This window comes from Pongo abelii, chromosome 7, assembly GCF_028885655.2.
Source record: "Pongo abelii isolate AG06213 chromosome 7, NHGRI_mPonAbe1-v2.0_pri, whole genome shotgun sequence".
Classification (NCBI taxonomy): domain Eukaryota; kingdom Metazoa; phylum Chordata; class Mammalia; order Primates; family Hominidae; genus Pongo; species Pongo abelii.
In genome coordinates this window covers 89,778,627-89,792,465 of record NC_071992.2, presented here as the reverse complement: position 1 = coordinate 89,792,465, position 13,839 = coordinate 89,778,627, and the positions used below count along the sequence as shown (strand labels likewise).

Below are 13,839 nucleotides of genomic sequence, written 5' to 3'. Positions count from 1 at the left end.
GACTGTTTCCCCCGTGCTGTTAATGAGTGAGTCTCACAAGATCTGATGGTCCCATAAGCATCTGGCATTTCCCCTGCTTGCACTCACTCTGTCCTGCTGCCCTGTGAAGAGGGTGCCTGCTTCTCCTTTGCCTTCTGCCATTATTGAAAGTTTCCTGAGGCCTCCCAAGCAATGCAGAAATGTGAGTCTATTAAACCTTTTTCCTTTATAAATTACCCAGTCTCAGGTATTTTTTCATAGCAGTGTGAGAACGGACTAATATAGTAAATTGGTACCACAGAAAGTGGAGTGCTGCTACAAAGATATGTGAAAATGTGGAAGCAACTTTAGAACTGGGTAACAGGCACAGATTGGAACGGTTTGGAGGACTCAGAAGAAGACAGGAAAATGTGGGAAAGTTTGGAATTTCCTAGAGACTTGGAGGGCTCAGACGACAGGCAGATGTGGGAAGATTTGGAGCTTCCTAGAGACTCGTTGAATGGCTTTGACCAAAATGCTGATAGTAACATGGACAATGAAGTCCAGGCTGAGGTGGTCACAGATGGAGATGAGGAACTTTTTGGCAACTGGAGTAAAGGTCACCCTTGCTATGCAAAGAGACTGGTGGCATTTTGCCTCTGCCCTAGAGATCTGTGGAACTTTGAACTTGAAAGAGATGATCTAGGGTATTTGGTGGAAGAAATTTCTAAGTGGCAAAGCGTTCAAGAGAAAGGAGAGCATAAAAGTTTGAAAAATATCCAACCTGACCATGCAACAGAAAATAAAAACTCATTTTCTGGGGAGAAATTCCAGCCTGCTGCAGAAATTTGCATAAGTAATGAGGAATGGAATGTTAATCACCAAGACAATGGGGAAAAGGTCAGAGACCTTCATGGCAGCCCTTCCCATCACAGACCTGGAGGCCTAGGAGGGAAAAATGGTTTCAGGGGCCCAGCCCAAGGCCACTCTGCTCTGTGCAGCCTCAGGACATGGTGCCCTGTGTCCCAGCTGCTTCAGCTCCAGCCCTGGCTAAAAAGGGTCAGCATACAGCTCAGGCCATTGCTTCAGAGAGTGCAAACTCCAAGCCTTGGCAGCTTACACGTGGTGTTGGGCCTGTGTGTGCACAGAAGTCAAGAACTGAGGTTTGGGAACTTCCACCTAGATTTCAGAGGATCTAGGGAAATGCCTGGATGTCCAGACAGAAGTTTCCTGCAGGGGCAGAGCCCTCATGGAGAACCTCTGTGAGGGCAGTGCAGAAGGGAAATGTGAGGTTGCGGACCCCACACAGAGTCCCCATGGGGGCACTGCCTAGAGGAGCTGTGAGAAAAAGGCCACTGTTCTCCAGACCCCAGAATGGTAGATCAACCAACAGCTTGCACCATGCACCTGCAAAAGCCACAGACATTTAATGCCAGCAGTGAAAGCAGCCAGGATGGGTTGTACCCTGTGAAGCCAGAGGGGCAGAGCTGCCTAAGACCATGGGAACCCACCTCTTGCATCAGCATGACCTAGATGTGAGACATGAAGTGAAAGGAGATAATTTTGGAACTTAAGGTTTAATGACTGCTCTATTGGATTTCAGACTTGCATGGGGCCTGTAGCCCCTTTGTTTTAGTTAATTTCTCCCTTGGAATGGGTATACCTAATACCTGTATCCCCATTGTATCTAGGAAGTAACTAACTTGCTTTTGATTTTACAGGCTCATAGGCAGAAGGGACTTGCCCTGTCTCAGATGAGACTTTGGATTTGGACTTTTTGGGTTAAAGTTGGAATGAGTTAAGACTCTGGGCAACTGTTGGAAGGGCAAGATTATGTTATGAAATGTGAGGACATGAGATTTGGGAGGGGCCAGAGCAGAATGATATGGTTAGGTTTTGTGTCCCCACCAAAATCTCATCTTGAATTGTAATCCCCATAATTCCCACATGTCAGGGTGGGACCAGGTGGAGGTAATTGAATCATAGGGGCTGTTTCCCTTATTCTGTTCTTGTGATAATGAGTGAGTCTCATGAGATCTTATGGTTTTATAAGTGTCTGGCATTTCCCCTGCTTGCACTGACTCCATCCTGCCACCCTGTGAAGAATGTGCCTGCTTCTCCTTTGCCTTCCACCATGATTGTAAGTTTCCTGAGGCCTCCCAAGCAATGCAAAACTATGAGTCTATAAAACCTCTTTCCTTTATAAATTACTCAGCTATTTCTTCATAGCAGTGTGTGAATAGATGAATATAATTGGTCTATGAGTCTGTTTTTGCCAGTACCATGCTGTTTTGACTACTATAGCTTTGTAGTAAATTTTAAAATCTGACAATGTGATGCCTCCAACTCTGTTCTTTTTGCTGTAGATTGCTTTGGCTATTGAGGTCTTTTGTGGTTCCATACAAATTTTAGAATTTTTTTTTATTTCTTTAAAAAATGTCATCAGAATTTTGATAGGGATTGAATTTTATTTGTATATTGCTTTGGGTAGTATGGATATTTTAACAATATTAATTCTTCCAATCCAGGTACATAGGATATATTTTTATTTATTTGTGTCTTCTTCAATTTCTTGCATCAATGTTTTATAATTTGCAGTGTACAGATCTTTCAGCTTTTTAAAAACATTTATTCCTAAGTACTTTTTGTAGCTGTTCTAAATGGGATTGTTTTCTCAAATAGTTCATTGTTAGTGTATAAAAATGTTATTGATTTTTGTATGTTGACTTTGTATAATGAAACTTTACTGAATTTCCTTGTTAGCTCCAACAGTTTTTGTATAAAGTCTTTAGGGATTTTTATATATAAGAGCATGTCATCTTCAAACACAGACAATTAAACTTTTTCATCTCCAGTTAGAGTGTATGTTATTTCTTTCTTTTGTCTAATTGCTCTGGTTAGAATCTCCAGTACTATGTTGAACAGAAGTGGTGAGAGTGCGCATCTTTGTCTTGTTCCTTATCTCACAGGAAAATCTTTCAACTTTTCACCATTGAGTTGATATTATCTGTGGGCTTGTCATATACAACTTTTATTTTGTTTTGGTACATTTCTTCTATACCTAATTTGTTGCAAGTTTTTATGATGAAATCATGTGAAATTTTGTCAAATGCTTATTCTGCATCTATTGAGATGATCATATGGTTTTTGTCCTTCATTCTGTTAATGTGATGCATCACATCAAATATACTCTTAATGTACTATAAGCCCCCTCCCTTCCAGCTCTCATTATCATTATTTATGCATTTAATGAATGTTTACAGAGTGCTGACTATGTGCCAGTTACTTGGGGCACTTGGAATAGAACAGTGAACAAAACAATGTCCCTTTCCTCATGGAGCTTTTATTCTGATAGGAGGAGAAAATTAATAAATGGGCAAATTGATATGTAAAAACTGATAGTGATAAATTCTATTAAAAAATAAAATTGGGTAAGAGGACGGAAAATGGTGAGCAGGTTCAATCTTGATCAAGTGGTCAAAGAGTGCCTGCTGATCAGAAGCATTTAAGAAAAGAGAGCCCTGAGGCAAGTTTCTAAATAGTGCTTAAAGCTATGGAATTGGGGGCCATCACTTGGTGAATAGATGCATCTGGAGAAGCAGAGAAAAGGTTCTAGGACTGAATAGTACAGCACTTCCCCATTTAGAAGTTGAGAAGATGAGTCTTGTGCAGCCAATGAGACTGAGAAGAAACAGCCAGAAAGGTAGAAGAATCAAGAATTGTGTCCATCACTAATCATCAGAGAAATACAAATCAAAACCACAATTAGATACCATCTTACTCCAGTCAGAATGGCTATTACTAAAAAGTCCAAAACAATAGATGTTGGCAAGGATGTGGAGAAAATGGAATGCTTAATCACTGGTGGTGGGAATGTAAACTAGTACAACCTCTATGGAACACTATGGAGATTTTCAAAGAACTAAAAATAGAACTACCATTTGATCCAGCAATCTCACTACTGGGTATCTATTCAAAGGAAAAGAAATCATTATATCAAAAAGATGCCTGCACTTGTATGCTTATCACAGCACTATTCACAATAACAAAGTAATGAAATCAACCTAAGTGTCCATCAACAAAGAACTGGATTTTTAAAATGTGAGACAGATATATACACATATGTGTACATATATATGTGTATATACACCACATTTTTATATATAATGTGTGTATATATGTATGTATGTATACACACACACATACCCAATGGAATACTACTTAGCCATAAAAAATAATGAAATAATGTCTTTTGTAGCAGCATGGATGGAACTTGAGGCCATTATCCTAAGTAAAATAACTCAGGAACAGAAAAATAAATACTGCATGTTCTCACTTATAAATGAGAGCTAAATGATGGGCACACATGGACATACAGAGTAGAATAATAAATATTGGAGACTCCAAAAGTTGGAAGGGTGGAAGGGAGTGAGGATTAAAAAGTTACCTCTTGAGTACAATGCTCACTATTTGAGTGATGGGTACACTAAAATCTCAGATTTCACCACTATGTGATATATGTATGTAAGAAATCCATATTTGTACTCCTATATATTAAAAAATTAAAACTGTTTAAAGAGTTGTATCTAAAGGAATAGTGAAGAAAGTAAGTACTTAATAAGAGAGTAGAGTATGATCAACTTTTTCAAAGGATGTTCATGGAATGTAAACTTTGTAAGGGCCAGGATTTTTTTTTAATCTTTTTTTCTTTTACCTTCATAGCCCCAATACCTGAAACAGAGCTGGCATGTGGCGTATCCTCAGAAACATTTGCTAAATGATACCTAGTCTATAGGAGGAGGACTCACTCTTGACCATTAGATTTAGCCATGCAGAAGTCAGATCAAGAGTAAATAGAGCAAGAACAGTTTTGGTGCTATGATGGGTCAAAAGCCTGAGTCAGGTAGGTTTAAGACAGAGTACGAGGGAAAGAAGCAGAGAAAACAAGTCTATCTACAGCCTTTAATGTATGTTTACTTCCTTCATTTACAATGAAAGCTCACCACATATTCACAGTGCCTTGTATACAATTGTTGTCAGATTATATTTTTATATGAATGAAATGAAAACCAAAAACAGGGATGCAAAATAGAATACTGCAATTATATAAACATAAAGTCCTCAGAGTATAGGGACAGTAATACTTAAAAAGAAAGGAAGGTGAGACATGGTATTAAGTATAAAATTTAACAGACATGATAAATAATTGTATATATAAAATATAGAAGAATCAAAGCATTTGCATTTCTCTGACGGCCAGTGATGATGAGCATTTACATGAAAAAAATGCTCATCATCACTGGCCGTCACAGAAATGCAAATCAAAACCACAATGAGATACCATCTGACACCAATTAGAATAGCAATCATTAAAAAGTCAGGAAACAACAGGTGCTGAAGAGGATGTGGAGAAATAGGAACACTTTTACACTGTTGGTGGAACTGTAAACTAGTTCAACCATTGTGGAAGACAGTGTGGCGATTCCTCAAGGATCTACAACTAGAAATACCATTTGACCCAGCCATCCCATTACTGGATATATACCCAAAGGATTACAAATCATGCTTCTATAAAGACACATGCACACGTATGTTTATTGTGGCATTATTCACAATAGCAAAGACTTGGAACCAACCCAAATGTCCAACAATGATAGACTGGATTAAGAAAATGTGGCACATATACACCATGGAATACTACGCAACCATAAAAAGGATGATTTCATGTCCTTTGTAGGGACATGGATGAAGCTGGAAACCATCATTCTGAGCAAACTATTGCAAGGACAAAAAACCAAACACCACATGTTCTCACTCATAGGTGGGAATTGAACAATGATAACACTTGGACACAGGGTGGGGAACATCACACACCGGGGCCTGTTGTGGGGTGGGGGGAGTGGGGAGGGATAGTATTAGGAGATATACCTAATGTGAAATGACGAGTTAATGGATGCAGCACACCAACATGGCACATGTATACATCTGTAACAAACCAAAAAAAAAAGAAGAAGAGAACACAAGACAATGGAGTTGTCAGTCACACTGAGAAACTGAAATGCAGAGCTAGTTATCAGGGAAAATGTAAATTATATTTTGAAGTACTGAGTTTGAAGAGTGGATACTGTAAAGTGAGATGAAACAACACTGGACTAAAAGGAACATGACTGGATTCTGTACCCACCTCTGCCAGTCCTCTGTTTTCCTCATCTTCAAGATGGGGATGAGGCACAGTGGACTCAGCTTCTGGCTGCAATAATCTTTGATTCTATGAAAGGATTTCACACGTGAGGATGAGCTACTCTCAGGATGACATTAGAGCTAGAGTTGTGAAAGTAGGTGTAATTACCAGGATGGTGATAGCTGAAGTTCAGAGAATATTTGAGTTTGGAGGGAAAAGCAGAAGATGGTGGATTGAGCCCCGTGTGTCATTAACTGGCTCCACAGGGAGGTACAACCCACACAGCTGGCTTCCTTACCTCTCTTCTCTAACCTATTCACTTGGCTGGTGCTGTCAGTGAAGTAGGCTAGAGAGCAGCTGTTCTAAGGAGGAAGCATGGGAGAGACAGCAAATCGTTAAAGAAAATAAGAGACTAGGAAGATGGTTAATTCACCTAAAGCAAAGTCAAATTAAAATTGGTTCTTCCTTTGATGCTTTGAGCTATAGAGGAATTCTGAAACCTTCTTAAGAGGAACTTAAAAAGAAAATTCAGGGATATTTTGTCTCATGGGAAAAAATTGCATTCAATCTAGTGAAAAAAAAAGATGAAATTGTCTTTTCTGTGTCATCGCTAGTGGTAACAGTGTCAAAAATATTCATCCACCCTATATCAGAGCAAAAAGTTGGTCTGAAAAATTCCTATTGTTAAAATATGCTAGATTAAAAGAAGTAGCATATATTTTTTTAAATTGAGAAGTAAGGAAAGGAAAGAGAAGAAAAGAAAAGAAAAGAAATAGGAATCAGAATAGAAATAAAGAAAAGAAATACAAGTAAAGGAAAATATTATAAGAGGAAAGCAATGGAAAGAAAAACTACCCAAGGATTAGAAGACAATTTGCCTTTGAGAAGTTCAAGTTATAAAATAATTTAATAAGCATATGAATTCAAGAAAAACTAGAACCCAAATATATGATTTTTTAAAGAATGAGACAATAAATTGAGAAATTAAAAACACCATTATAGATCAAATAGATCAATTATAAAAGCAAGGACCAAGAGAGCCACTGTCAAAAATCAAATCACTGTCTTAGAGAACAGGTAGAAGATAATGATTCTGAATGCAGAGAAAAAAGACAAAAAGATCAAAATAAATAGAGGGAATATTTTTAACAGATATTTTAATAGGCATAAAAGGCCAACAAACATTATCTGACTATATAATTTGTGTTTTTAAAATACTGAATCTAGTAGGTGGATCAGAGAAGGGGTTCAATAATATTCAACTCTTAGAAGTTACTGTTGCCACTGTTTCCAAACCAAAGGAGAAGAAACAGAAATAATTTAAAGTGTTAGGTAACTGGGTAAAATCACAACATTTAAATCATCTGAACAACTATTTGAATCCTCTATGTTACTTTGAGGAAGATGTGAAATTGTTTATTAGGATTTCTCAAATTACAGGAAAAAGTCCCTGATAAAGATTCAGAAAACTAAATATATAAAACTACTATCTCCATCAATTAAATTCATGTAAATATCTAAAATTCAATGCATAACCAAAATACACCTAATTCATGGCCAGTAGCTTCTGACTAGATCTGACCATCATATTTAAAAAAAACCTCAAAACCAGATCAACAAATCCTGAATCCCTGCAGGCCAGGCATGGCGGCTTATACCGGTAATCTCAGCACTTTGGGAGGCGGAGGTGGGTGGATCACGTGAGGTTTGGAGTTCAAGACCAGCTTGGCTAACATGGCGAAACCCCATCTCTACTAAAAAATACAAAAATCAGCCGGGCGTGGTGGTGGGTGCCTGTAATCCCAGCTACTTGGGAGGCTGAGGCAGGGAGAATTGCTTGAACCCAGGAGGCAGAAGTTGCAGTGAGCCAAGATCATGCCACTGCACCCCAGCCTTTGTGACACAGCGAGACTCTGTCTCGGGGGAAAAGAAAAATGAATCCCTGCCATCAAGCCTCTCAGGCTATTTATCTCCATCCCATTCAGTTTAGTGCCTCATGCAGATGAGAGAAACACAGTCATTGTCACTGGCCTAAAACACATGGACTCTCTCTTTGCAAATGGTATAGCTATTCTGATTTCAAAATCATGAATATCAATAATATTATAATTGATCATCATTGTATGCCTTACCCTTCTTGAATACTAAGCTCAGATTGTCTACAATATTGTGTGATGTTCATATAGTACCAGTCACTTCAAAGTGCTAAAAGTATATTTTGAGAGCAAGAAGAAACACACTTGCTATATTTGTAGTTGCCGGCCTCCAATTCTTTCAACCTCAACCCAGAGATTTCTGTCTAAGCATTTTAGCCCTCATAACTGAACCTCTACCCACAAAACTGTAGCCGTGGCCTTTCTCATCAGCAACGCTCTCCCTTTTCTCCCTTTAGTGAGGTTTCACTGTCTGATTCAAACAGCTGTTTGTCCATTATCATATTTGTCTTCCCACACAGTGCAGCTGCACTCAAAGATCTTTCCCACCTTCCACTCCAGTTCTGGATCCTTTTCTTGGCTCTCCACTTGCTCCAAGGCTGCCACCTTTGTCTCTGGATCATGGGATCTCTCAGGAACTGCAGAAAAACATTTTTGTTTAATAGATACGTATTAGATTATTTTTCCTGTTTCTTTTACTACACTCACATGAAGAAAAAAAAACTAAAATGTATTAAAAGCAATATGTTTTTACAGCATAAAATGACTTTAAAGACTTAAGTAAAACTAGTATTTCAGTTATTCAGACAAATGGTCATTTTCCAAACTTTCTAAAGGTAAAGATGATTAGAAGGATATTCCTCTTTTCTTCTATGGCTAGCCAAATCATAAATCATGCTTCAACTGCATTTTGGTTTTCCAGATTACATGTATATAAATTACCTAGTAATGAGCATGACCTCTGTCCAAGCAGAAGGCAAGCAGGGGAGAAGATTTAGCTGCCCAACTACAGTTATTCTCTCAACCCAAGCTAAGATATGTCAATTCTCTATTAAAATCCTGGCTCTTTTACCTCAGAGTGAGCTTAAATAGAAATGGTGGAGCTACAGACACTAATAAGTGAAGATATGAGAAATGCTGAAATAGATACCTCTAAACATGTCTGCAGGACAGTTCTCTGAATGAAAGTGGACCAACTCTGAATGGAAGTGGACCAACCCAATTCTCTCCACTTTCTCACGTGCTGGGAATGGAACATTGTGAGATAAAGAGGAGGTAGCTGGAACAATCCAGGCTCTGTTCCAGTTGGCCCTAGAAACAGGGTGTCCTTAGCACTTTTGCCCAAGGTGTCATGTGGCCACTGGGGTACAAAGCCCAAGGCAGGCTGTTTTACACCTGTGGTGCAAATGGAGCACTTGAAGATAAGACTCTGTTCACCTTAAGTAGCTTTCCTGAGCTTTGGGGGATGAGCTTGCCCTGAATCCCAGGCTTTGGTTGTCGCTTGCTGTCTATCTGTAAGTAACAAATTTGGTTCATGTAACTTTGTGTGAGTGTTCTATCGCACCCAAGTCAGGCAAGCAACTGGTGCAGAGTAAACCTGCTTCACAATTTCCTCTACTGGCTTTCCAAATAGTTGAACGTCCTATCAGTCATGATAGGTGGCGTATGGATGGATGAATGGATGGATTTCTGCAAATTCACGTGAGGAGCCATAAAGCTGAGGGAACAGATAAATGAAAACCACAGCTTAAGAGATTTATAATCATGAACATTACATTTTGTTCCTAGTGTCCTTACAAAGTAAAAAGTATTATGTATTATATAATTATCCTTATCTAAATAAATAAAATGTACTATTTATGAGAGACTTTCTGAAGCAAGATTATTAAAGAAATGTGTTTTTTACATTACAGCAGGGGATGTTAACAGACGTCTTGCAAAAGGCTCACAAATACTATTCACACGGCCATTTAGGAAGGGTCATTTTAAAATCAACTATTAATCAAATTAAATGGCATGTAATTTATGTAACTTTTTAAAAAAATCTCTAAATTCTTTCAAAAAATAGTTTTACTGCTTTATATTTCCACCAACAGTATATGAGAGTTCCAGTTTCTCTTCATCCTCTCCAACATTTGATGTTGTCAGTGTTTTTAATATAAGATGTTTGTAATAGGTGTGCAATGGTATCTCACGGGGTTTTACTTCCCATTTCCCTAATGAAAACTTGATGTTTAACGTTTTAATGTGCTTATTTGCAACTATATATATTTTCTGATGTAGCATCTATTCAAATATTTTGCCAATATTACATTATTTTTATTATCGAGTTTTGAAAGATTTTTATGTTCAAAGTATAAACCCTTTATCAGATATATGATTTGCAAATATTTTCTACCAGTCTGTCACTTATCTTTCACTCTCTTAATAGTGTCTTTCTAAGAGCGGTTCTTCATTTTGATGATGTTCAATTTATCAATGTTTTATTTTGTGAATTATGTCTTTGGTATTATATCTAAGCAGTCTTTACTTAATCCGATTTCCTATGTTTTCTTCTAGAGATTGTATATTTTTAGCTTGATACTTTTTGGTCTATAATTTCTTTTGAATTCATTTTTGTATATGATGTAAGGTAGGCAGTGGGGTGTTGTTATTCAATTGTTATTCAATTGAATTATTGATATTCAATTGTTACAGCAACATTATTGAAAAAACTATCTGTTCTCCACTGAATTGCCTTTGGTTCCTTGTCAAAAATCAATCAACTGTACATGTGTGAGTATATTTCTGAACTCATCATTTTTTATCCTCTTGCCAATATCATACTGCTTTGATTACTGTAGCTTTATAAAGGTTTTTGAAGGCAGGAAATGTAAGTCTTCCAAGTTGCTTGGAGTTTTTTGGCTATTCTCGGTGGTTGGCATTTCTACATAAATTTTAGAATGAGCATGTCAATTTCTATTAAAAAGAAAAGGACTGCTGAGAAATTTATAGATTAATTTAGATACTTGACATATTAACAATGTTGAATCTTCCAAACTATGAACGTAACTCTCCTTTTCATAAATTTTAAAAATTTTTTCTCAGCAATATTGTATAGTTTGTATTTTACAGGTCTTGCATACCTTTTGAAGATTATTCTCTATTTCATAAGTAAGAATACCATTGTATATGATATTGAATTTTAACTCAATTTAAAATTATTGATTCCAAGAATATACAAACACAATTAAATTTTGTATATTAATCTTGCATCCTGCAACCTTGTTAAATTCACCCATTATTCTAGTATCTTTTGAAGATTCCATAGAATTTTTTTTTTTGGATGATTATGTTGTCTGCAAATAAAGAACAGATGTAAGCTGAGATGATTGATTTCAGACATTTTTTCTTTTCTATTACAGGTAGTTGGTGCCATACATTTCCCACAGGACTACTATTTTCCAATATCAATATCTTTTATTTATTTATTTATTTTTGTTTTAGTGCACTAGCTGGAACTTTCAATGTAATGTTAAATACAAAGGATGAGAGTAAATATTCTTACATTTTTCCTGGTCTTATGAAGAAAGAATTTTCTTTCACCATTAAGTATTATGTTGTCTGTAGGTTTTTCACAAATGTTCATAGTGGGTTAAAGCACTCTCTTTTTAGTCCTAGCTGAGAGTTTTAGGTTAGGAATAAGTATTATTTATTATTATTATTATTTATTATTATAAATAAAATACATTTATTACATTAAATGAGATTATCTTTTTTTAGTCTAATAATCTGGCATATTAAATTGATTGATCTTTATACGTTAAACTCATTTTGCATTCTTGGAATAAATCATACAAGGTTTTGATTTATTATCACTGTTATATATTGTTAACTTTGATCAATCAAAATTTTGTTAGAAAGGTTTGTATCATGTTTATGAGGAATATTGGCATGCAATTTTCTTCCTTTGCAATATCTTTGTCTGGTTTTAGTGTTTGAGTAATGCTAGCATTGTATAATTGGCTGAGAAATATTTTCTCTTTTATAATTTTCTGGAAGAACTTGTATAGCATTGGCTTTATTTCTTGTTTAAATGTTTGATAGAATTCCCTAGTGAAGCATCCGGGTCTAAAGTTTCCTGTGTAAAAAGGTTTTAACTACAATTCAATTATTTTACTAAATATGGGACTATTCAGGTTATCTATTTCTTCCTCAGTGAACTCTGTTAATTTTTATCTTTCACGGTATTTGTTCTTTTCTTGTAAGTAGTCAAATTTATTGACATATTTTAAAAGACAATATTTGTTATTATCCTCTTAATATCAATAAACTCTTTAGTGATGTCACATATCTTATTCCTGACACTGGTAATTTGCGTATTTACTCTTATTTTTCTCATTGGTTGCCAAAAAGCCTATTAACTTTATTAATCTTAACAATTCTTTTCTTTTTATTAATTTTCTCCATTACTTTTCTGTTTTCTCATTCATTAATTTCTGCTCTGGGTTTTATTATTATGTTCTGTAACATTAAAAAGCATTTACTTTGGATTTTATTTTGTTTTTTCTTATTTCTTAAAACTTAAGCTGAGATTACTGATTTGAGACCTTTCTTCTTTTCTAATACAGGTAGTTGGTGTCATAAATTTTCCACTAAGTTTTGTTTTAACTTCATCTCACAAAATTTGATGTACTGTATTTTCATTTTCATTCAGTTCGTAATATTTTCTACATTCCTTTCTTGACACACAGTTTACTTAGAAATGTCTTTATAATTTTCAAATATTTGGAGATTTTTCTATTCATGATTTCTAATTGTGGTCTGACACTATACTTTGTATGAGTTTAATTGATTGAATCTTAACTTATGACTCAGAATATGGTCTATCTTGGTAAATATTTAGTGTGAACTATACATTAAATACACATAAAATATACATTGAAAAGAATGTGTATTCTGATTTTTTAGGATGGAGTGCTCTTTGTAGGTCAATAAGGTCAACCTGATTGATAGTGTTAAGACTTCAATATTCTTATAGATGTTTTTTTCTCTTCATCTTATTGTAACTGAGTACCCCCAGTTGTTAAAGAAAAAAAGTTACAATTTTCAAATTATTTTCTCTTCTTTTCTCCTTTCTCCATTTCCCCCATTCCCCATTTCCTATTTAGCCCCTTAGAAATGCAATTATAACCTTTTACGTCTTCTTCCCCAGACACTCCCTATAGGGCAAGTTCATCTAATTATGTGCTTAGAAGCTCTAGAGCAGAACTCTCACCCACCAAAAAGATGATCCAAGAGTTAACAGTTGACTTACAACCAAAAATATGCCTGCTATGAAATTTTCACCTACCAGGAAACTGTCTGCAGAGATAACCGCCAATTTACAACCCAAAGTCCCTTACAAAACTCTCTCCCACCTGGAGAGTTTTTGGACACCTTTACAATCTATTAATATTTCTGTCAATGAAGATGCCAATTCAACCGCCCAATAGATAAGGCACCAAGCTAACATGTAGACACCTCCCACACCTGCTTGCTTTCTCCCTTGTGTGCCATTCATAATAGGCGTCCTTTAAAAGCAACCACTTTCTGATCCAAAGGTGAAGCGGTACCCTTAAGGCAGGAAGGCTGTACTTCCGCTAAGCTAGTTTTGTAATAAAGAGTCACTTTCTTTATACCAGACTTTGCTCTTATTAATTGAACTCCATGAGCAGTGAGTGACTAAACCTGTATTTCACTTATAGTATTAATTATTGAAAAAGGGTTAAATTCCTGAATAAAATG

At 36.1% G+C, this 13,839-nt stretch overlaps 1 protein-coding gene across 4 annotated transcripts in view; it reads right to left on the bottom strand.

The window, feature by feature from the left end:
* GDAP1 (ganglioside induced differentiation associated protein 1) overlaps nucleotides 1–13,839 on the bottom strand; it is a 454,780-nt gene that overhangs the window by 159,640 nt on the left and 281,301 nt on the right. For all 4 annotated transcript variants that reach the window (XR_008527651.2, XM_054560887.2, XM_054560889.2 and 1 more), the window contains exon 6: nucleotides 8,623–8,711. Coding sequence is in view for 3 of the 4 variants with exons in the window: in XM_054560887.2 (XP_054416862.1) it covers nucleotides 8,623–8,711 (89 nt within the window). In the remaining variant the exon portion in view is untranslated. The remainder of the gene's footprint in view (nucleotides 1–8,622; nucleotides 8,712–13,839) is intronic.